We start from the raw sequence: 23,423 nt of genomic DNA, 5'->3' as shown, positions 1-23,423 counted from the left end.
TTATAAAGTCAGTACTTTTCTTTATTCATAAGGTTAGTACAGTTTTTAATTTATAAAGTCAGTACTTTTCTTGATTCATAAGGTTAGTACATTTTTTAATTCATAAGATCAATGCATTTGTTTAATTTATAAGGCCAGTACATTTTTAGCTCATAAGGTCAGTACATTTTTAATTCATAATGCCATTATATTTTATAATTTTTAAGGTCAGTAAATGTTTTAATTCAATACATTTAAAAAACATTAATTCATAAGGTCAGGGGCAGGATTTAGCTCAGATATATAGTACTGATCTTGGAAAAAAAAAAAAAAAATGTTTTATTTAACGATGCACTCAACACATTTTATTTACGGTTATATGGTGTCAGACATATGGTTAAGGACCACACAGATTTTGAGAGGAAACCCACTGTCGCCACTTCATGGGCTATTCTTTCCGATTAGCAGCAAGGGATCTTTTATTTGCGCTTCCCACAGGCAGGATAGCACAAACCATGGCCTTTGTTGAACCAGTTATGGATCACTGGTCAGTGCAAGTGGTTTACACCTACCCATTGAGCCTTGTGGAGCACTCACTCAGGGTTTGAAGTCGGTATCTGGATTAAAAATCCCATGCCTCGACTGGGATCTGAACCCAGTACCTAGCAGCCTGTAGACCGATGGCCTAACCACGACTCCACTGAGGCCGGTTACTGATCTTGGATGCTTGGGTTGTAGGATCAAACCCCTTCAACAGACCCATTGGATTTTTTTCATTTCCAACCAGTACCACACAACTGGTATATCAAAAGCAAAGGTATGTGCTGTTTTGTCATTAAACAAATGCATATAAAAGTTCCCTGCCTGCTAATAAAAAGGTAGCAGGTATTCTTTGAAGACTATATGTCATCCAATAACCAATGATTAACAAATAACATGCTCTAGTGATATCATTAAAACACAGAGCTTCTAGATTATGGTAGCCCCACTCCCATGGCTAGTGATATTTAATGTTGGGCTAGTAAATAACTAATATCGCTATGCCCGACGGCTAGTGAAACAAAAAGAAGTCAAATGTTGCAGTTAAGGTGACATATCTAATGTTTACTATTAGGCCAGTATTTTTTAATTTTTAGGTTTACGAACAAGAACTTTTGTGCACAAAGGTAGGAGGAAGGAAAAAAACACCAAAAAACCCCTGTTTGGCGTGTATCAGTAGGGGTGATTTTTCTTTCTTTCACTGTTACCTTACGAAATGCGCCACAATAGACTAGAATGGTAACCTTTTTTTCTTTAGAGCTATTTGTGGTGGAAGTCGGCGGAAAAAAAAAGAAAAAAAAAAGGTGAAAAACACGACTTTTTATATTTTTTTTATTTGAGCAAAATTTATGTCGCGAGTTCGTAAACCAAATAATAAAAAAATACTGGCCTTATTTAGTAAAATTGTACTAACTTAAAAGTAAAGTAGGGCTAGTGAATTTTTAATCGTGGCTAGTAAATGTTTTAAATCACTGATCCCATGGCTAGTGGATTTTAAAAATATTCTAGAAGCCCTGAAACAAAAGCAAACTTTAGAAACAAACGGAAGATTATGTGTCAAAATTATCAAAATATTATCACATCTAATAGTCGATGATTAATTCATCAATGTGCTCCAGTGGTGATATCATTACCACGAAATAAACTTTATTTATGACTGTGTCTAAATATGAGGTTTCACATAAACTGTATTAAGTGAATACATATTTAACTAGAGAGCTGAATAAAAAAGTTATTGGTCTCTTGTACATATATATATATATATATGCTGACTAGAGGTCATTCATTTTACTTAAATGAAAGAAAGAAATGTTTTATTTAACGACGCACTCAACACATTTTATTTACGGTTATATGGCGTCAGACATATGATTAAGGACCACACAGATTTTGAGAGGAAACCCGCTGTCGCCACTACATGGGCTACTCTTCCGATTAGCAGCAAGGGATCTTTTATTTGTGCTTCCCACAGGCAGGATAGCACAAACCATGGCCTTTGTTGAACCAGTTATGTATCACTGGTTGGTGCAAGTGGTTTACACCTACCCATTGAGCCTTGCGGAGCACTTACTCAGGGTTTGGAGTTGGTATCTGGATTAAAAATCCCATGCCTCGACTGGGATACGAACCCAGTACCTACCAGCCTGTAGACTGATGGCCTACCACGACGCCACCGAGGCCGGATTTTACTTAAATGAAACCCCATAAATTGGTGCTGTCAAGTGGTGTCTGAACTGAGTCTAATTGGGTTGATTACTCTATGTCATTCAATAATCCCTACAGATCCACGTAGAGATGGGACGTAGAGATGGGACGTAGAGATGGGACGTAGAGATGGGACGTTAGTGATATCAACCAATTGTAGGTAGCAGATTACTCGACAGTAAGCAGATGGATGCTTCACATGGGAAATTAACCATCTGAAAATGAGACTGTTTGCTTCATGCTAAATTCAATCAATTATGAAATCCAAAATTAAATAAAAAGCATTCAGACAATTGTATCTTTTGTTAACAGATGCAGATAGACAAGGTTACAGAGTGTAAAAGGTCTAGCCCATACTTTTTTTTTACTTTCAACATGTTGATTAATTGAAATGACAGATGGTGCATGTGTGTGTCTGTTGGTTAATAGGTTTTAGAAATTAAGAAGTGGGTTGTGGCACTATGGAGAGAGATGTGTTTTGTGTTGCCTATTTAGGGATATTTCTTGTTTGAAATCAGTTAATTATGAAATTATTTCCCCAATGTCTGTGTCCCAGATTTTTAAAAAGTAGATGTTGAAACAAAAAAAAAAAAAAAAACAAAAAAAAAAAAAAGATGTAGAAAAGATAAGACAACTAACTATTAAATAATAAAGACTAGGCCTGAAAAATAAACTATGGCTTTTTAGTTGGTACAGAGAGGAAGGAAGGAAGTGTTTTATTTAACAATGCACTCGACACATTTTATTTACAGTTATATGGTGTCAGACATATGGTTAAGGACCACACAGATATTGAGGGAGGAAACCTGATGTCGCCACTTCATGGGCTACTCCTTTTGATTAGCAGCAAGGGATCTTTTATATGCACCATCCCACAGACAGGATAGTACATATCATGACCTTTGTTACACCAGTTGTGGAGCACTGGCTGGAATGTGGTAGAGAGACAGAGACAGAGACAGAGACAGAGACAGACAGAGGGGGACACCAACGGTCACCATGCAGATTATTCTTAACAAAATGCAGCACTTTCCCTTAGAGAAGCCCACCAGCCTTGGTAGTGTTGTGGTTAAGCCATCGGACATACAGGTCAGTGGGTAGGTGTAAGACCTCTTCTCTCTCACTAACCACTAACAACTAACCCAGAGTCCTGGACAGACAACCCAGATAGCTGAGGTGTGTGCCCAGGACAGCATGCTTGAACCTTAATTGGATATAAGCACAAAAAATATGTTGAAGAAGAAGATAGCCAAGACACCCTGAAAATAAAATAAAACCTCTTCTCTCCCCACCCAAATTAAAAAAAAAATAATAATAATAATCCCACAAAACAATACAAAACAAAAACAAATAAACCAACAAAATTACCGAATATTTGAAATCCAGTGGAAAATTATTAGTCTCAAATCCACTAGCCAATGTGCTCTAGTGGTGTCATTAAACAAAGCAAACTTTAACCTTTAACTATAAGGCAGTCAACTATTAGAATGCTTCTTTATATCAACATTTCAAAATTTCTTGCCTTAATTTAAAAAAAAAGAGTTAACATACATGTATCTAAAGGATAACAAAGAAATGAATATGTATTTTAACATACCAGAAAACATTCTGTTGGCAGTAAGAAAATCTTCAAAACTTCTATTCCTTAACTTCTACACAAAGTTGTGATTCGTACAAAATATGTTTTAAAAAGGTATAAGAATTAATTTTACACAGCTTGGAACACCTCAGTTAAATGTCAGAATATTGACTGCTGTCAGTACTAAATTATATTGTAATTAGTGATTAAATACCTGAAGCTACCTGCCAATCAACTAAGCTTTTACGTATGATACCCACCACAATTCATTTGGTGCTATTGTACTATTAAAAAACTTCTTGAAACAATCTGTGCAAGATACACAGACTTTAAACTTTTTTTTAAAGATTTGTTTTAAAGATTGGTCTTAAAACATGAACCTTTGTTTTAACTGAAAGAAAACTGTATGGTATATATTATTAATTTTTAAAATCATACATAAAAACTGAATTCAAATACCTTATAACCTTACAACTGGCCTTGGTGGTGTCGTTGTTAAGCTATCAGACATAAGGCTGGTACGTACAGGGTTCGCAGCCCGGTACCAGCTCCCACCCAGAGCGAGTTTTAATGACTCGATGGGTAGGTGTAAGCCCACTACACTACACCCTCTTCTCTCTCACTAACCACTAACAAATAACCCACTGTCCTGGACAGACAGCCCAGATAGCTGAGGTGTGGATGCCAGGAACAGCATGCTTGAACCATAATTGGATATAGACATGCAAATAAGTTGAAATGAATGAATGAATAACCTTACATGGAAGAGTATTTAGAGAAAAATGTGAACCTTATTTTAGTCTGTTTTCAACTTTGGATTATTGAATAGTGAATATAAAGGCAAACTATTTTAACTAGCAGAACAATTATTCCCCAACAAACCCCAATAATTTTAACCATGTCTGCTTTATGAACCATTCCGAACCAGACAGTCTAAACTGAAGAGATACGGTAGTATCATTAAAATCTTCGTTTTTTTTAAACTTTGCGATAAAAGGGTTAAGCGTACATGCATTCTGTGTTATGACAAGTTAAACCTTCAAGTTAAGACCTTAAATTTATCCCAAACTCTGGTGAGCAACCATCTGTTTGCATGGGATAAAACTGCACTTCCTGTGAACCCTTTCCAGCATGCATCACTGCGTGTCTCTATCCTGCCTGAGTTTTGAAGTGTTTATATTATTGAGATACAGACTCGACACCACAATTGCAGTGTACCCAAACACAACGGAGTTGACATGTATGACATCATAATTAGTACTCTTTGCAAGGCTTTTTTTCATAACTGACATGATAATAGGTCTGTACAGTCACGGGTTAAGTGCATGTTAATTAACTCAATATGCCATGGCATGATAATTATGGGCCAACTCGTGCGTGTGTATATACAACTAAAATAACAATCATACAGAGATAAATGCAGAGTAGATTACTTATTAATAAAATAATAATATATTTCTGGAAAAAAAATAACTGTCTATTGAGACCTATTTATAACTAAAATATTTTGAATTTAATGATTCCCAATCATTTGATATGAACTATTGTAAAATTACAGACTGATATAATATTTTATTTAGTGTTTTAATATCTTTTCTTTTAAATGACTCCAATTCATTTCATCTAAACCATGGCAAAATTATTTTTGTTTACCACTATTAAATAATACCACTATATATTATCAGAGATTATGCTAGGGAGCTATATCGGTGAAATAATCATTCTAAACCAATGGACTCTGCCTTGTTTAAGAATAAAGGCAAAATCAACTTCGCCTTCGAATTGTCAGAATTAAAATCTTTGCATCATCAGTGATATGCTCACCACAAAAACAGACAGCAACCATGATGTTTGCCAAACAACTGATGTGAAAATTTAACAAGTAATTATGATCACCATAACTTATGAAAAACTTTAAATAAAGGAAAATATTATTTTGCCTAACAAAATATTATGATCATCAACAAGAAATGAAAAGACGATCACATGATTTACACAGACTTGGATCTCAGTCTATTTTTCATATGTAATGTGCAAACATATTGTCAGCATCAAGTAGAAAACCAGTTAACAATCAGTGAATCCTGAATATATCAAAACATTACCAAGTTAATAACTTGTGAAAAGACTAACCGAAATGAAGTTACAAGACATTTTTTCATAAAAAGTATATTCACTCAATTTTGTATTTGATTTGTGACCTATAAAATTAATATATAGTAATTAAAAAAGCAGAGGAAAATAACTGAATTAATATTAATAATTTACATATACATTAAATTATTTAAAATAATTATATTTAGTTTAGTTTAGAACATAAGAAGAAGTTTGTTTTGTTCAATGACACCACTAGAGAACATTGCTTTAGTAATCATTGACTACTGAATGTCAAACGTTTGGTAATTTCGACATATAGTCTTAGACAAGAAACCTGCTACATTTTTCTATTAGTAGCAAAGCATCTCTTATATGCACCACTGTCCAACATAAATAAATAAATATACTTGTCTTATATACGGTAAATAAACATTTTGTGAGGTTTTTGTAAATGATCTACTTTTCATATTTATTTAATGTAAATCAATAATAGTAAATAAAGTAAATAAAAACATCCTTGTGTGACTCCCCCTTTGGGCATGCATCCCCCACTTGACATATCATTCCTATGAGTCTGTATGTATGTAAGTTGTTACTTTTTATTCTCAGCATAAAGATATTCATAAAAATAAAGGGGTCGAGTACGCTGAAAGTAAATGTGTTCACACAGCCATTCATCATCTATACACAAGACAAACACAGAAATCCCAGTGAATCATTCAAACATTATGTGACTTAGCCATGTGTGGACAACTTGCACTAGTAATAAACAGACATTTCCTTTAGAAAATTCTTTTCAAAATAATTTTCAACAAACCATGACTGGCAGATTAGCATGTAATTTGTTCCAGCAGAGTCTGGGAAATAATATAGTTATTTCTATCTATCAGCACTCCTGTTTAATTCTCCTTTTTATTGAGCAAACAACATTCAGGTTTATGGGAAAAACTTTTATTCCCAAAGAGTATAAAGCTCATAACCATTTGGTATTATTACTGAATGGTGATGGGATCTGCGAAACATAGACCATTAAAGTACAGTAAAGTACAGCAAACATTGAGAAATCAGTAAATCCAGTTCACTATTGTTGTTACAGTTTTGACAGGAAGTGTACTATCAGCCATGTTGGATGCCATATTCCATACAACCAGTTAAAGATTTATTTTTTGTATAGTTTTTAAAAATATTATTATTTACTACAGATATCACAATTATTTCGAATTTCTACTGGCATCCAAGTACACTGTAATCCTCATATTGATTATTGTATGATAAAGGAAAGAAATGCATGTTTTAAAATGTTCCAGCACATTTTTATTGTATTTAAGTTTCTTTAATTGCTCATATGCTGTTTAGAGCTCATTTATAGAATATCTTTCTTACACACCCATTAGAAAGAACACCCTTTCAGATTTTTGTATCACACTGATGGGAAATTGATTTAAAGACATCTGATTAGCTATTCCATGGTGATGACCTGGATACCAAAACCAAACCATTCAGTGAAATAAACACAACTGAAGTTGACTGCTTTGTGATTTAAAAGTTAATATGAAACTGACTGTTCTGTAACAAGCACATTTACTTCACACAAGTGCTATAATTACATTTTACTAGGAAAAGACATTTAAATTTCCTTTAAACCTTGTTTTTGAGGATATGTAAGAAATAGAATACTATACATTCAAGTTTGTTAAATAGCATTCATCTTACGTTTTATTTAAAAATGTATTCCACTTCCTTTAATTCATTAGATTTTGAAACAAATCTTAAGACAAATGATATCTAATGGCCACTCATGTTATATTCTTGGTATCTCACTCCCACTGAACAATTAAGACACATCAACTTTATAAATGCCTGCATATTACTTGATTGTATTTACCTTTATATGTGTAGTAGAAGTTATAAGTAACAATGGCTCTTTACTTTGTTTGCATGACTATCTAATCTAGACATTCCTAGCTGTTATGAGAAAAAAACATCTATCACAAGACTGAATATATTAAAACTCTCAGAAAGTCATTCCTGGCATCACTTCGGCTCATATCCGCTCAGTGACTATGTTGTATTATGCCACATGGAAACTTCAGAGATTTTCTACACTTTGATATTTCCTGCAGAGAAAATAACATGGTTCCTGACACACACACAAACTGTTACAGATATCAATTATTAGCTGGGTGGGCTTGTGCATATGACAAATTCCAGAGACTCCCAACATACAGCTGTTTTTACAGCTTATTCATTACACCAAAAATAAATGTATTTTTATGTAATTATCTCGAGTCAATGGAACATCTTAGAATATACTTGGAAATGCCTCTCTTCCTCAACAGATCTAATCAGAAAGAAAAAAAGGAAATGTTTTATTTAACGATGCACCCAACACATTTTATTTACTGTTATATGGCGTCAGACATATGGTTAAGGACCACACAGATATTAAAAGGAAACCCGCTGTAGCCACTACATGGGCTACTCTTTCCAATTAACAGCAAGGGATCTTTTATTTGCACTTCCCACAGGAAGGATGGCACAAACCATGGCCTTTGTTGAACCAGTTATGGATCACTGGTTGGTGCAAGTGGTTTACACCTACCCATTGAGCCTCGCGGAGCACTCACTCAGGGTTTGAAGTCGGTATCTGGATTAAAAATCCCATGCCTCAACTGGGATCCGAACCCAGTACCTACCAGCCTGTAGACCGATGGCCTAACCACTATGCCACCGAGGCCGGTAGATCTAATCAGAGTTGGTATTATTATATTAATACAATCTTTTTCCTTTTTTTTTACTTTTTATGTGTACATCATCTAACATTAGTTAAATTATATTACTATGTTATCTTAAATCATCAGGTGTGTGTACAGAAGGGGGTTTCGGGGTCTAAAACCTCCACCCCACCCCTGCTCAAGTAATTTTGTTTTCAATATATTTGCCAGAAGAACATAACTTGAGACCCTTTGAAACTCTGCTCACCGTAGTTGAGACCCCAGCTAAAATTCCTGCACATGCATCTGATCTAATACATGTATGATTTCAATAACAAGGACAAGATGTAGCCCAGTGGTAAAACGCTCACTTGATGCGCGGTCGCTTTGGGATTGATCCCCATCAGTGGGCCCATTGGACTATTTCTCGCTCCAGCCAGTACACCATGACTGGTACATCAAAGGCCATGATATGTGCTATCCTGTCTATGGGATGGTGCATATAAAAGATCCCTTACTGCTAAACGAAAAGAATAGCTCACGAAGTGGTGACAGAGTCATTACATAAAACATTTCCTTCCTTCAATAACAAAGTATTGGTAAAATACTCTTTAAAAAAAAAATCAAATCAAACTGAATACCAAAATACAACCATCATAATATATCAAACCTACTTTAGCTGAATTATGCTTTTATCAACACAAAATTTATTGAAACTTTAAAAAAGATAGACATCACATTGTGTATAAGTAACAAAATACAGTACTTGTAATCATTCTCCTGATTTTAATTACTGACACAAAGCAACAAATAAAGTGAACACCAAAATAGAACCATCATACATCACACTGCAGCAAGCCTTATCACCATGCCCCTGTTAAACAGGGTTGTGGTGTCTTTAATAAACTAAAGTATATCTCTGTTATATATCGTTGATATCTCCCCCAGCATCTGTCTGATGCCATAAAACACTGGGGTCGCATCATGCCACTTCCCACCACCCGCTGGGAAGGATATGAAAGCAGCCATGTTCACCCCCCTCCCCACCTCCCAACCTGTTCACATTAATTTTCGTCTTTACCTATCTGAGATCAAAGTGTCAAAGTTAATATCCTGATTACTTCCATATTTTTTAGTTATAGTTTCAAGAACGATGCTCTACATTATATATCTATGTGTGTGTGTACACATATGTGTGTGTGTGTGTGTATCGGATGCAACATAATGCAAGTATTAAATTATAAATATAAACATGCTGCAGGATATAGTCTGTGTAGTATTTATCTGTGAAATTTTAATGCAAGACTCAGTCTGTTTAATAAAAAAAAGAAAAAAGAAAGAAATGTTTTAGTTAATGAGACATTCAACTCATTGTAATTAGGCTATTTCTTATCCCAGCCAGTGCTCCACAACTGATGTAACAAAGGCTGTAGTATGTACTATTTGGGATAGTGGTTATAAAAGATCCTTTACTGCTGAAAAAATCTACTTCCACACTGGAGGACTGCAGAATTGAAAAGAGTGTGATGATCTGCTCATTTGCAGATATGGTTATACATCCGGCAAGGGATGACAATTCTGCAGTGGAGGAGATGACTCAGGTTGAATAGCATATTTGGTTGTGCTAGCACAATAAGTGGAATAAGTCTAAAAATGAGTAGCCCTTGGAATGGTGACAGTGGGTTTCCTCTCTAATAATCTCTGTGGTCCTTAACTATATGTCTGACAATGTTATAACCATAATTACAATATGTTGAGTGCTTTATTAAAATAAATCACTTCTTTTTTTTGCTCTTCTTTGAAGTAAATCCCACCCCTAACTGAAGGCACCACCTCTACCCATGATGTCAAGACAAAACACACAAGTTGATTTGCTTTCACAGGCTGGCACAGGGTTGACTAAAAACAACACAGCTTCTTTTTCCCCCCTAGGTGTAGCTGTTTATGGCATCTGGGGGCAATGTATGCAGTGTTTTTTTGGCAGCAGCCTGGAGACAGCTGAAAGACATATCTGAGACCGGGTTTGAAATAAACATTTCCCTATCATCTTCTGATATACTTCATATGTGTGGCAATTAATCTGCAGGTCGGTCTGGTATAATGGAAAGAGATTTGATAAATGCCACCTCAAATGCATCTCACCTGCTTCAGTTCACAATAAAATCGCACCTTTGGGAGGAATATATAGACACTCACACAATGCAGACAGTTCAGTTAAAGCAGCGTTATCATGACTGCATTAAAAACAAATGACACCTAATCACACTGCATGGAAGAGTTTTTCCCCACTTTTTATCTGATTTTAGCTCTTTTTAAAACAAAATTAAATAATGTTCACTGGATTAGATTTTAAATGCTATAAAATTATTTTTATTTAATACGGTGTAGAATAAGTTTTTAAAAGATCCATTTCGGCATTCATTTTAAAATAAATATCATATCTCTGTTACTGGTAATGTTATAGGGTAATTTTGACACTTGGATTAGTTTTAAAGAAGAAACCTATTTCAATCGCATGGGCTACACCTTAAATCAGTAACAAAATGTATTTTATCTGCATTTTTATACAGAGAGGATACCGCATATCATATACAGACATTTTAGTTAAAGTAGCATTATCAAGGTCACATTATGGAGACAAATTTTAAACACATGATTCCATTAAAAAAAAAAAAATTATTATTATTTTTTTTTTTTTTTAAATGATGTGTCTACCGTGGGGGTTTGATCCTTTGATCCAAGAATCTCAGGTTGAGCACTCTACCAACTGAGCTAGATCCAGCCCCAGCCATCTTAATACAAACAGGATCATTGTAAAGGGCATGCTTTCAATTAACTGGGTGAGAATGGGGAACCACCACGTTTCAATATGCAGCTTATTTGTTATCAAGTTTTACATAAACAGCAAAAAACGACTGCACCTTGTAAGCAGGAGGAGGAAAATAAACACACACACACAAACCTGTAAGCCATTTTGAATGAGCTTTTTCGATTTTTTAACATCTGTTTACAAACTAGTTTAAAAAAGATTCTTTTTCAGAATTTGGTTGTAAAACAACACTGGTATCTTTGTCATATTAATGACAGAAATGTTCAGATTAAAACATAGAAACTGATTCGTCATTAAAAAATAAAAAAATAAAAAAATATATATAAAGCACAATATATTATATTGCAGTTTGACAAAATCAATAAAAATATGAAATAAAAGTCGTAAATACCAGTCTACGTCAGCACATGTGGAAATAAAATATGATTCCATCCAATCTAATTCCCCATGTCTGCTATATCAAATCTCATGGTAAGTGTAATCCTGTCTTTAAAAATAAAATCCCTTGTTGTTACTCACTAAGATGTAATCTGACTGCAGCGAATTTGCTTTTTGCTGTCTTGATCACAATTTGAAATAACCATTTGTTAAACACCAAATAACAATAGTCTTGATCACAGTTTGAAATAACCATTTGTTAAACACCAAATAACAATAGTCTTGATCACAGTTTGAAATAACCATTTGTTAAACACCAAATAACAATAGTCTTGATCACAGTTTGAAATAACCATTTGTTAAACACCAAATAACAATAGTCTTGATCACAGTTTGAAATAACCATTTGTTAAACACCAAATAACAGTAGTCTTGATCACAGTTTGAAATAACCATTTGTTAAACACCAAATAACAGTAGTCTTGATCACAGTTTGAAATAACCATTGTTAAACACCAAATAACAGTAGTCTTGATCACAGTTTGAAATAACCATTGTTAAACACCAAATAACAGTAGTCTTGATCACAGTTTGAAATAACCATTGTTAAACACCAAATAACAATAGTCTTGATCACAATTTGAAATAACCATTGTTAAACACCAAATAACAATAGTCTTGATCACAATTTGAAAGAACCATTGTTAAACACCAAATAACAATAGTCTTGATCACAATTTGAAATAACCATTGTTAAACACCAAATAACAATAGTCTTGATCACAATTTGAAATAACCATTGTTAAACACCAAATAACAATAGTCTTGATCACAATTTGAAATAACCATTGTTAAACACCAAATAACAATAGTCTTGATCACAGTTTGAAATAACCATTTGTTAAACACCAAATAACAATAGTCTTGATCACAGTTTGAAATAACCATTGTTAAACACCAAATAACAATAGTCTTGATCACAGTTTGAAATAACCATTTGTTAAACACCAAATAACAATAGTCTAAATGTGCTGAGGTGTTGCTAAACAAACATTCCTTTTTTTTTTTTCATTTCAACTTATTTTCGTCCTTATATCCAATTATGGTTCAAGCATGCTGCCCTGGGCACACACCTTAGTTATCTGGGCTGTCTGTCCAGGACAGTGGGTTAGTTGTTAATTGTTAGTAGTTAGTGACAGAGAAGAGGACATAGTGGCTTTACACCTACCTATTGAGTCGTTAAAAGTCGCTCTGGGTGGGAGTCGGTACCGGGCTGCGAACCTTGTACCTACCAGCCTTATGTCCGATGGCTTAACCACGAAACCACAGAGGCAGATACAAACATTCCTTTCCACTCTTGATGATATGCCAGTGTTATATGACAATACAAGTTACAGTGGTCAAATAAACTCTGTACAAGGTTTGGGCTGTGTTTTGGAATACATGGTTTATAAACATTTTATTCACATTTATTGTATTTTAGTATATATGCTGGTGAATAATATATGTATTCAACTGAATAAACCATGATTTTTGTTTTGGTCCCAAACCTGAGTTAGTTTCATGTGACATTTATATGTAGAACTGATATTAATGCCAAAAGCATTCCTTCTTTTAAATCTTCAGCAGTAAACTGGTTTTGGTTGCAATATAATCATATATTATGTAATTACCTAAATAGAAAATTATAAAACTGGTTTTAGTTGTAAAATGAAATACAGTATGTAATTACTTAAATATGTGGGTTTTTTAACTGAAATTCTTTCAATAATTTTATTTTTATAAAAAATATTTGTTGCTGTCTTTGAAACTATCATTCACTATAACAGGCTGAATTTAAAGTGACAGTTACATCTGATTTCACACCAGGTCATTCAGTAAACATATACCAGAAGATTCTTCCCACAGACATAAAAGTAAAAAACCCCACCATTTCTTGAGATTTTTATTGAAGTAATAAAGTTAAGCAATTTACGGTAACTAAACAAAAACATGACATTCCTGAATTATTAGTTTTTCAGTTGGACTTGAAAGAAACCACACAAGATTTAAAAAAAAAAAAAACCCACACTGAATCTCATCTTGTTAAGAGTTTAAACGTTCACTAAATGTTGAGACAGAATATATCGGCTCTTTAAGAAATCCTGACTAAAGTGGCACTTGCCCATATTCCGTAGATCTTTAACTGTCATGGGTTAACTCCATGTTGATTGTTACTCAAGAAGCCACTTGAAAATGTCATCCCATTACTACTTCCGACTCATGCCACTACTGCCCCCCCCCCCCCCCCCTGGACACCCACCACTACTACTTATTGCCATTGATAAGATTTAACTATGGAAATAAATAGTCTGTACTGACATACCTTAGGTCATGGAAAAGATGAATGAATAAATTACTACACAATTTTCTTGTTGTATGTTGTAAAAAATGGTATATGATTAAATATGGCATCAAAAGATTAAAAAACTAGAATAGTTGTTTAGAAAATGTTATATTCCTTAAGTGTTAAAACTAAAACCAAAATATTGTATGTCCCTTATAAAATACAGCAGGTAATTAACCCATGTCAAGAAAGTACAGACTATTCTTTTAGAATTATTACTTCAGCCACTGTTAAAACTTTCTGATAAATGTACTAAGAGAAATAAACAATGGAAAACCAAATTTATACCTCAGATGGTTTTAAAAATATACCCAAACTGAGACATTTCAAAAACAGACTAGAATCTTTTCGAGTTGTGATCTTTTTTACTGGTGAAAAAGGGTCCACTAACAAGGATAGACCCTATGAACTACCGCACCTCAAACAATTACTTTACCACTGAGGTACATCCTTCCCCATATGTTTTAGACTTTTTTAAAAAACATATCCAGACTGAGTCAGTTCCAAAATAGTCTGAAATTTTGAGATGCATGTGGCCTTTTTAAATACCAAACAAATGAACACTGGTCAAAATTAATCCACATATGGGGATCGACCTTACAACCCAGTACACCTAAGACAATCTCTTTAGCACTGAGCTATATCCCACTGCTGTAGAAGAGAACAAAGGCCAGTGTGTACTGAAAAAACCTGCTGGAATAAGAAATGATACTGACTGTAGTAATGTTTCCACATGTCTTTTTGGTCTCTGCTGGCGACACATACGGTGACATGACTTATGGCATATGGCAACTGTCGCGACACATTTTCCCTCCAAACATATAGCTCAGACCAGTGACATGACAGAAACAAGTGGAGTCTCCTAGCCAATGTGATGGTCTGTACTTTTATACATTATAGCCATCCAGGATGGGGTTTTATAAATGTTTTCAGCCAATCTGATGGTCTGTACTTTTATATATAATAGACAACTGAAGAATAGATTTCATGTTTAATTGCAAATGCTCATTTCATTGGAATAATTAACACTTCAAAACAGCAACCTGTAATACCTGTAATACCTGTAATATCTGATCTTCAATATATTATTAACAAAATAACATCACAATAACTTGCCACCTATAGTCTGTCCCACGGGGAACACCTTTTTCATACTATGGAATTTACTACAAGTTATTTATTTCTGAGCTGATTGTTTTCTAAATTGCACACAAAAATTGTATTTTATTTTTATTTTTAAAACACTTATTTTTCTTCTTGCATCAAAGCAAACTAAAATGATTTACAAAATACATTTTTGTAGAATATGGGACAAACTTGCATTTCTTTTGATCTCTAGTATATTTTTATTGGCAATATGCCAAAAACATATCTAAATGAAAATAATTTGTTTGTTCACACACATATATATTTGTTAATTTGTACCTAACTCTATTACACACTTATTAAAAGAGAACACATAGCTAAATTTTGAAAATCATTTCAAGGCTTGATTTTACTTTTAAAAAACATTTCCTTTGATCATTTATATACATGATGAATGTATACTTCTTATACACCATTAAAAAGACTTTGAATACAAAAAATAAAGCCCATCATTTTGCTGTTTACTTTCTCACCAACTTTACCACCAAACGACTAAATGGCTGGATTAAGACTTCTATTAATACTGCCAAACTAAATATACTTAGACCACATACAACACATAAATGATTAAAGACATTTGTGCAAATTTGAGTCAAGATGCATGCACACCCAACATACTAACAGAACATTAATGCTAAACATAGGACTTGGGTGAGAAAAGAGCTTGGGGCTGTATACCTTTGCTTCTTTGAAATTTAGTTTTGTGGTCACCATAAAAAAGAGACAGTTTTTAATAATCCTGCAGTTTATTGTTGTCATACCCCAGAAAAACATTGTGTGATATGTCTGGTTGGCAATCTCAGCCAAGAAGATAAACATCTTCCAGAAAAGTGGGAGTAAATCTCCCCTTCAATAGTTACATAAACATTTAAGTAAACATACCACAAACAGTGTGTGCTTTTTCACAGTACCTAGAAACCTCATTTAGTCATTCTGTGCTTGAAATGTATTCAAAATGTTTCCAGCGTAACAATAAACGTATTGATATGTCCAATATTTACCTAGTTAATCTAGCATCAAATGGACAGATTCTTAGAGAAAACGTGAATTGATGTCGTTTTTTCCCTTGGCAAATAATGTGCATAATAGATCAGAGAAAGGGAACAATACATCGAGTATCATCTTTTCATTGCTGAACTTGTTCGTGGATTCTCAACAAATTCGTACTGTATATATGGGTTTGGGATTATCGCTCTTACACATAGTTAACATTTAGTTGCTAAGTCACTTAAACGAATACGTGGACAAGTGTATTTAAATAGTGCGTTTAAAATGAAATAACCTGATATCTGAACTGTCTGAACAAATAGTCTTATTAAAATGACAGACATACCGGTCATCTGGAGAACCAATGGCAATAATCCTGTATGCTCAACTAATAGAAACTTATTTCGGTTATTTTTCAGATTAACTACAGTAATAGAATTCCATTTTGGTTGGTTGGTTGGTTGGTTGGTTATCCCAATAAGGAAAGGACATTTCTTTAATTACATTTCATCACATTTTAAACAACAGCTATTTGGTGTATATAACATAGTTATTTTGATGTTTGGTTGAGAATGAAAATGGAACTGGTGTGTGCTATCCTGTATGTCTATAACAAATGTTACTAACCAGTAGAAATAGCTTAATTTAAGGTCATGGTTATATCATGACATTGTTAACTATGAGCTATGTAGTTTAAATTTATTGTACTGTCTACTTTGTGCTCTAGTGGCATCGTTAAATAAAACAAAGTTTGTATACTTTGTATTCCCATTAATAAGTGAAACGTGTTATTCCTACTTCCTAGTGCTGAAAAACATGTAGAGTAAATATTTCAAAATTCATTCAAAAACATGTAGAGTAAATATTTCAAAATTCATTCAAAAACATGTAGAGTAAATATTTCAAAATTCATTCAAAAACATGTAGAGTAAATATTTCAAAATTCATTCAAAAACATGTAGAGTAAATATTTCAAAATTCATTCAAAAACATGTAGAGTAAATATTTCAAAATTCATTCAAAAACATGTAGAGTAAATATTTCAAAATTCATTCAAAAACATGTAGAGTAAATATTTCAAAATTCATTCAAAAACAAGGATGACCATTATTCTTGAACAAATTCAGTATGTCACTACACAACTACAGTTGGGGACATTCACATGGCTTATGTGACTATTCAAGAGAGTTAACTCAGTGGTACTTTTTTCCTTTTAGCCAAAATGCATTTAATGCAGGATTTTCAATATAATATTTTTGTATAAAACTTCAATAGCAATTATTGGAAGTAAAAATATATGTATTGTCATCTCCTAGTATTTGCCCACAACTTGACAAAACAATATTTTTTGGTCTGGTTTTAACTTTACTGTATTATAAAGCTAACATTTAACTGAAAGTTTCATCAAGAGTGTATTTATATATATAACTAGTCCATTCTTCCAAGGTATTCCAGGTATAAATTGCATGCCCAGGACTATGTGCTTGAACCTTAGTTGGATTTAACCACCAAGATTATCTTCAAGACAACATGTATAACTTTAAAAATCCTGTTCTCTTTAACAGAAGGCAAATATTGCAAGATGGCATCATAAATAGTGAAAGTTTTCAATGTTTCTTTTGCTAAGCAAAACTATCAATTATTATGTAATGGAGAAACGCTCTAATAAGATGTGAAAGGCTTAATGGCTGCAAATGAACTGTCAAGTGTGCTGTCTGGAATTTAGATGGTAACAGCCAATATCCATTGGTTGTTTGTCAAGTACTATACAAGGTGGGCTTCCGATTCTGGGTGAGTAAGTGGAAAACTTTTCCCCTAAATCTTAATTATAATAGAAAAAAAGTAAAGTAAACCTTTACTGCACAAAAAGACAAAAAAAATAAAAAAAGGAAAAGATCTGCCAGCACATTAGCTTTTATATTGTTGTAGAAAAACATTTATTGAGGATGACTTTTTATCTTGGAATCCAGAAATAGAACTGATAAGCAGTGACTCTCTAATTAAAGATAATTTGATAAGGCTGCATGACACTTAAACAGTAATGTATACTAGAAGGTGTCTGTTTGGTGTGTTTATGACTAGGGTGTCTGTTACATGAAACTAGTAGAAAGTCGCAGTGTTCATGGTGTTTCTTTTTATCTAACTTCTACATGTATCCTATACTAAACAAAATTAATTAAGGCACAGGAAATATTTTTGGCATTTTTCTTTAAAAATGGTAAAAAACAAAACCTTTAAAAACCCCAACCCCACATCGTTTTCCCATTGTAACTTGTTGACGTTGTTGTATGTTCTTAAACTTAATGATTTAAACAACAATTTAGAGTGAACAAAAGGATAAGTATAGTTAAAAACCAATGTGTTAACAGAATGCTCACCCACAAGGTGCAAGATTTTGTGTTTCATGGGTCAAATTTTACTGAAACAATGTTTAGAAGTGATCTGTGATCGAAACTTGTCCTATCGAAAGGTCTATACAGGCCCTTAATTAATTTTGCTGAGTATACATTAGTTTAAGCAGGCTTATTCCAAAGGCAAATGAGTCAGTTTAAGATCAGTGGTGAAGGAGCCAGGAAGATATGCATAGGATTTATTTCCTTTTATCCCATTCCAACCAGTCACAATTAACATAATTACACATATACAACAGACTAGTCAGTTTGACCCCTGACCCTAAAGTAAGTAAAATAGTTTCTACAATAATGTAATGTTTTACCTTTAAATTACACATTTAGGATTAGGGGTTATTTCATATTTGAGTGCAGTTTCATGTCTTAGATTTTAAAATGGAGCAAATTTACATTAGTGTGATAATTTTAGGGGGTTTATTTGAAACCCTATATCTCTCTCTACAGACATGATATGAAGATAATACTTAAAAAAAAAAAAAACCCTATATGTTTCACATAATTAATCAATCCATCTCTACAAGTTTTTTCAGGAAGGGGAAATAACTCTTCTTTTTACACGCACACAAAAAGCAACAAATCACCTACAAAATAAAAAATGGACACCCACCCACACCTCTGCCAATCTCTTGTTACAGTAATGTTAGCCTTTAAATGAAGATTCCACAAAGACATATTTTTCTGTAAACTGAAAAACAAGCATGTCATAATGGGTGAAAAAATTCAACACAGGGAGTCATACGATATTTTTCCCCCCCGAGTAAAATGTTTGTTGTTGTGTAAAACTTGAGATGTCATGCAGTAAATGACTACATACCTGGATTGGCGATATCTGTGGGGTTCAGCCAATCTGACCTGTGAAAGAAAAGAAATCAATCATGAGACATCGGATACAAATAAAAGTTGAGGAAAAAAAAACGATGTCCCCGTGCAGAGTAACCTACTACCCATATATTACTGCGACTTCAGCTCTCAAGGTGATGTGCATGTTATCTCTATACAGAAAGACAATACCTACAAGCTGGTCTAAAAAAATCTACTGTATAATGATACTTGTTCTGGTGGTGATGGCGTCACATGCTAAAGGTGTTGTCATACAGTGTGACCTCTCGTGACAATAAAATTTTAAATTACGCAAAAATTTATTGATAGTCCTACAAAATAAGAATTAGGGTATGTTTCAGGGTATTGATTATGTTTTAAAGAATGAGGATGTTTATTAAGCAGGGCTATGTTAAATTCTCCAAAACAAGTGAAATTAATCTATAAATAAAGGTGTAAAATGTAGCAAATTCAGAAGTCATAATTTGGAAATTTGATGATTGCCAGCACAGCTTGTAGTATGCGGAGCAGAGCGGCAAATTTTACCATGCTCATATACCACTAAGGTTTCGAACATATCTGTCCTGGGTCCCATCTCTGGATAGCCAAAGACCTGACCCGGGACAGAAGTACCGGTAGTATGCAAATAAAATCATAACAATTAACCTCCTTTCATTATAAAAATTTAATCAGGTCATACAAATCATCACAGTAAGTTGCGTAGTGAGAATGCGCCCTTACTGTGCAATGTGTTTTGAGAGGACAATGAGGGCTGTAATTTCAGTGACATGAAAGATTAGTTTAAAGCATTGATTTCAGTCTGACACCTAAACACTGACAAGAAGACAAAGATGAGTCAGTAAGTATTACCTTCTAATGAGTTTGTCTCAAGAATGCGAACAAATCTAAACAAATAACACACAAGAGAAACCATGATGGATTAAGATTTGAAATTTAAAAAACAGGTGTCAGGAAACAACAGTGTATAATAATGATGATGATGATGGTGGTGGTGGTGGTGGTGGTGGTGGTAGTTGTGGTAATAATAAGGTTGATGATAAGTATAATAAGGATGATAAAGGTGATAACAGTAATGATGAAGATGATAATAAATATATTATATTTCATGAGAGGTTATTCAGTTCTAAAGGATCAGTAATGTCTTATGATAATAAATGAACTAATGTATAATAATAAAGTATAACACTAAAACACATGTACATCAATAAATGTCTTATAATGTTGATAAAGATGATGGCAAAAATGTGGATGATGATAGTCTTACAATAATAAATAAACTACAAGTATAATAAATAAAATATAACAATAAAATGCATGTACATTACTGAATGCTATATAATAATGATAAGGATGATCGCAAGAATGATTATGATGATTATTATCATCATAATCATAAAATATATTTAATGGAGGGTTACTTAGTTGTATGCACCTCAGTTTTAAAGAATAGGTATAATAAGTATAAATGAACTACATATATAATATGCAAATAACCTATTTATGCTATAAACCGATATGCAATAAAGTGGATTTGACTGTATATGAATAATAAATTAAAACAAAATCCATATGCATTATTGAATTTATTGAAGCCCTCAAGTTATTTACACATATACAAACATTTGTTCCAACATTCATTTTAAACTGGCACTCTCAGTCAAACATGCTTAAGACATGAACCTATTTTAAGAAGCCACCTGAATATTACAGTACAATGTCTTGGACCACATTTCAATACCCCTTTATCCCATAGCTGAGCATAGGTTTGACTACATTAATATTTTTATTCTATCATCCAGTCTCATTAACCTTCAACACATCACTCTCTTGCCACACTTTTAATTATTTACGCCGCCTCTTTCCATCTATGAGGAATTGAACAGATAAGCAAACTGGATCCTAATTTAACTGGAGAACATTTTAACAACAGCCAGACAAGCAATAAACAAGACAAATGACTTCCTACGGAAAAGTCTACTAAGCGAAACAAACATTCATTTCTTGGACAGCTAATTAAGGGTCATCTCAAAATCCCAGATCAGCCATAATGTAGTAAATAACGGCCGGAACCAAATTAACGATTTGGCGGCTCTGACCATAAAGCCTTAACGTGCAGGTTTACAGAGTGACAGGACTCACAAAACAATAGGGTTAACCTGACCAGCGTGTGTTTCCATACAAATGGACAGCAGTCTTGTCCATACTCCAAGGACTTGCGTTAGGGACTTTCGACAAACAGTGTCAAAACTGTTTGCCAAATGCTATCTGTACAAGCAAACTGCATTACGGCCAGGAGAGCGACTCTGTCTGGAAGTACATGACAGGGAGTTCGGGAATACATGGAGAATACACGCTGTACCAATAGGTACCAGCGAAATACTGACAGCCACAGAACAAGTATTATTGATGGTGTGTGTAATACTGTATGTATAACATGGGTGGACTCCAGGGATTTGGTCCCGGGAGAAAAACTGGATGGGTCACTATCATTATCATACGACATGATTTATATTCAGAATAGTAACCTAACCTGTTTATGAAAGGCATGTAAGAGACTGGTGAAAAGTCCATTAATACAGGTGACCTCAGAATACAGGTACTGCGTGGAGAAATCTGACTGTTCACTTATTATCAAGATTTTGTGCTGGGGTGTCGTTAAACATTTATTCATTCATTCATTATTATTATTATCAAGAAAAAGAATATTTGTTGTTTAATATCACCTCAACACATTTTAAACTATATCTATTTGGTGTCTAAAATGTTTATTTTGATACTTGGCAAAAAGAGACAGAAAGAATGGGAGACAAAATGATAGAGATAGACAAAAGGGAGAGAGAGAGAGAGAGAGAGAGAGAGAGAGAGAGAGAGAGAGAGAGAGAGAGAGAGAGAGAGAGAGAGAGAGAGAGAGAGAGAGAGAGAGAGAGAGGGAGAGAGAGAGAGAGAGAGAGAGAGAGAGAGAGAGAGAGAGAGAGAGAGAGAGAGAGGAGGAGAGAGAGAGGAGAGAGAGAGAGAGAGAGAGAGAGAGAGAGAGGGAGAGAGGAGAGGGAGGGAGGGAGGGAGGGAGGGAGGGAGGGAGGGAGGAGAGAGAGAGAGAGAGAGAGAGAGAGAGAGAGAGAGAGAGAGAGAGAGAGAGAGAGAGAGAGAGCAGCAAGAAATATATTATATGCACTCTCTCATAGACAGGACAGTACATAACATGGTCTTTGATGTACCAGTCATTAGGCATTAAACCATAGCATGGGATGCCTTGTTATTGGAAAGTGCTGATAAAAGATCCCCTGCTGCTAAAATATAGAAGACTGGGTCAGAATTACCAAATGTTTTATATTCTATAGCCAATGATTAATTAATCAATGTACTCTAGTGGTGGTGTTAAACAATACAAACTTTAACTTCTTTAATCAATGATGTCACAAATGATAAAAAAGAAACTCACTTTTACGCAATGTCTCATTTAGATTGGCAGCAAATAGGATAAAACTACAACGTTCATTACGAGTCAGATTTTAACAAACACCTATAATTTATTTACTTCAATCGGTAACAAAAGCATGACTTGAAAAGTGTTAGATGGGCAGATAACCAGGATAACATATCAAAGCATGGGCATGGCACAGCAACGGGAGTTATCTGTGGAGATCAATTTGATCAAATGGATGGCATGACCATCTGAACTTTGAAGTAGATACAGCCAATATCACTTAACCCCATTCCAATTCCTGCAGACCACGCTTATCTTGTTATTAATATTTTATCATCATCCCATGGAACATCATCACTGTAGGAGCAGTTACGTAATCAAGTATCACATTATGTGCAGTTAACTGCT

At 34.0% G+C, this 23,423-nt stretch overlaps 1 protein-coding gene across 2 annotated transcripts in view; it reads right to left on the bottom strand.

Annotated features, from left to right (window-relative positions):
- LOC121376457 (tyrosine-protein kinase transmembrane receptor Ror-like) overlaps positions 1 to 23,423 on the bottom strand; it is a 354,346-nt gene that overhangs the window by 73,174 nt on the left and 257,749 nt on the right. For both annotated transcript variants that reach the window (XM_041504330.1, XM_041504331.1), the window contains one exon: positions 19,566 to 19,603. In XM_041504330.1, coding sequence (XP_041360264.1) covers positions 19,566 to 19,603 — 38 coding nt within the window. The remainder of the gene's footprint in view (positions 1 to 19,565; positions 19,604 to 23,423) is intronic.

Source organism: Gigantopelta aegis, chromosome 6, assembly GCF_016097555.1.
Source record: "Gigantopelta aegis isolate Gae_Host chromosome 6, Gae_host_genome, whole genome shotgun sequence".
Lineage (NCBI taxonomy): Eukaryota > Metazoa > Mollusca > Gastropoda > Neomphalida > Peltospiridae > Gigantopelta > Gigantopelta aegis.
This window is presented reverse-complemented; position numbering and strand designations above follow the sequence as displayed.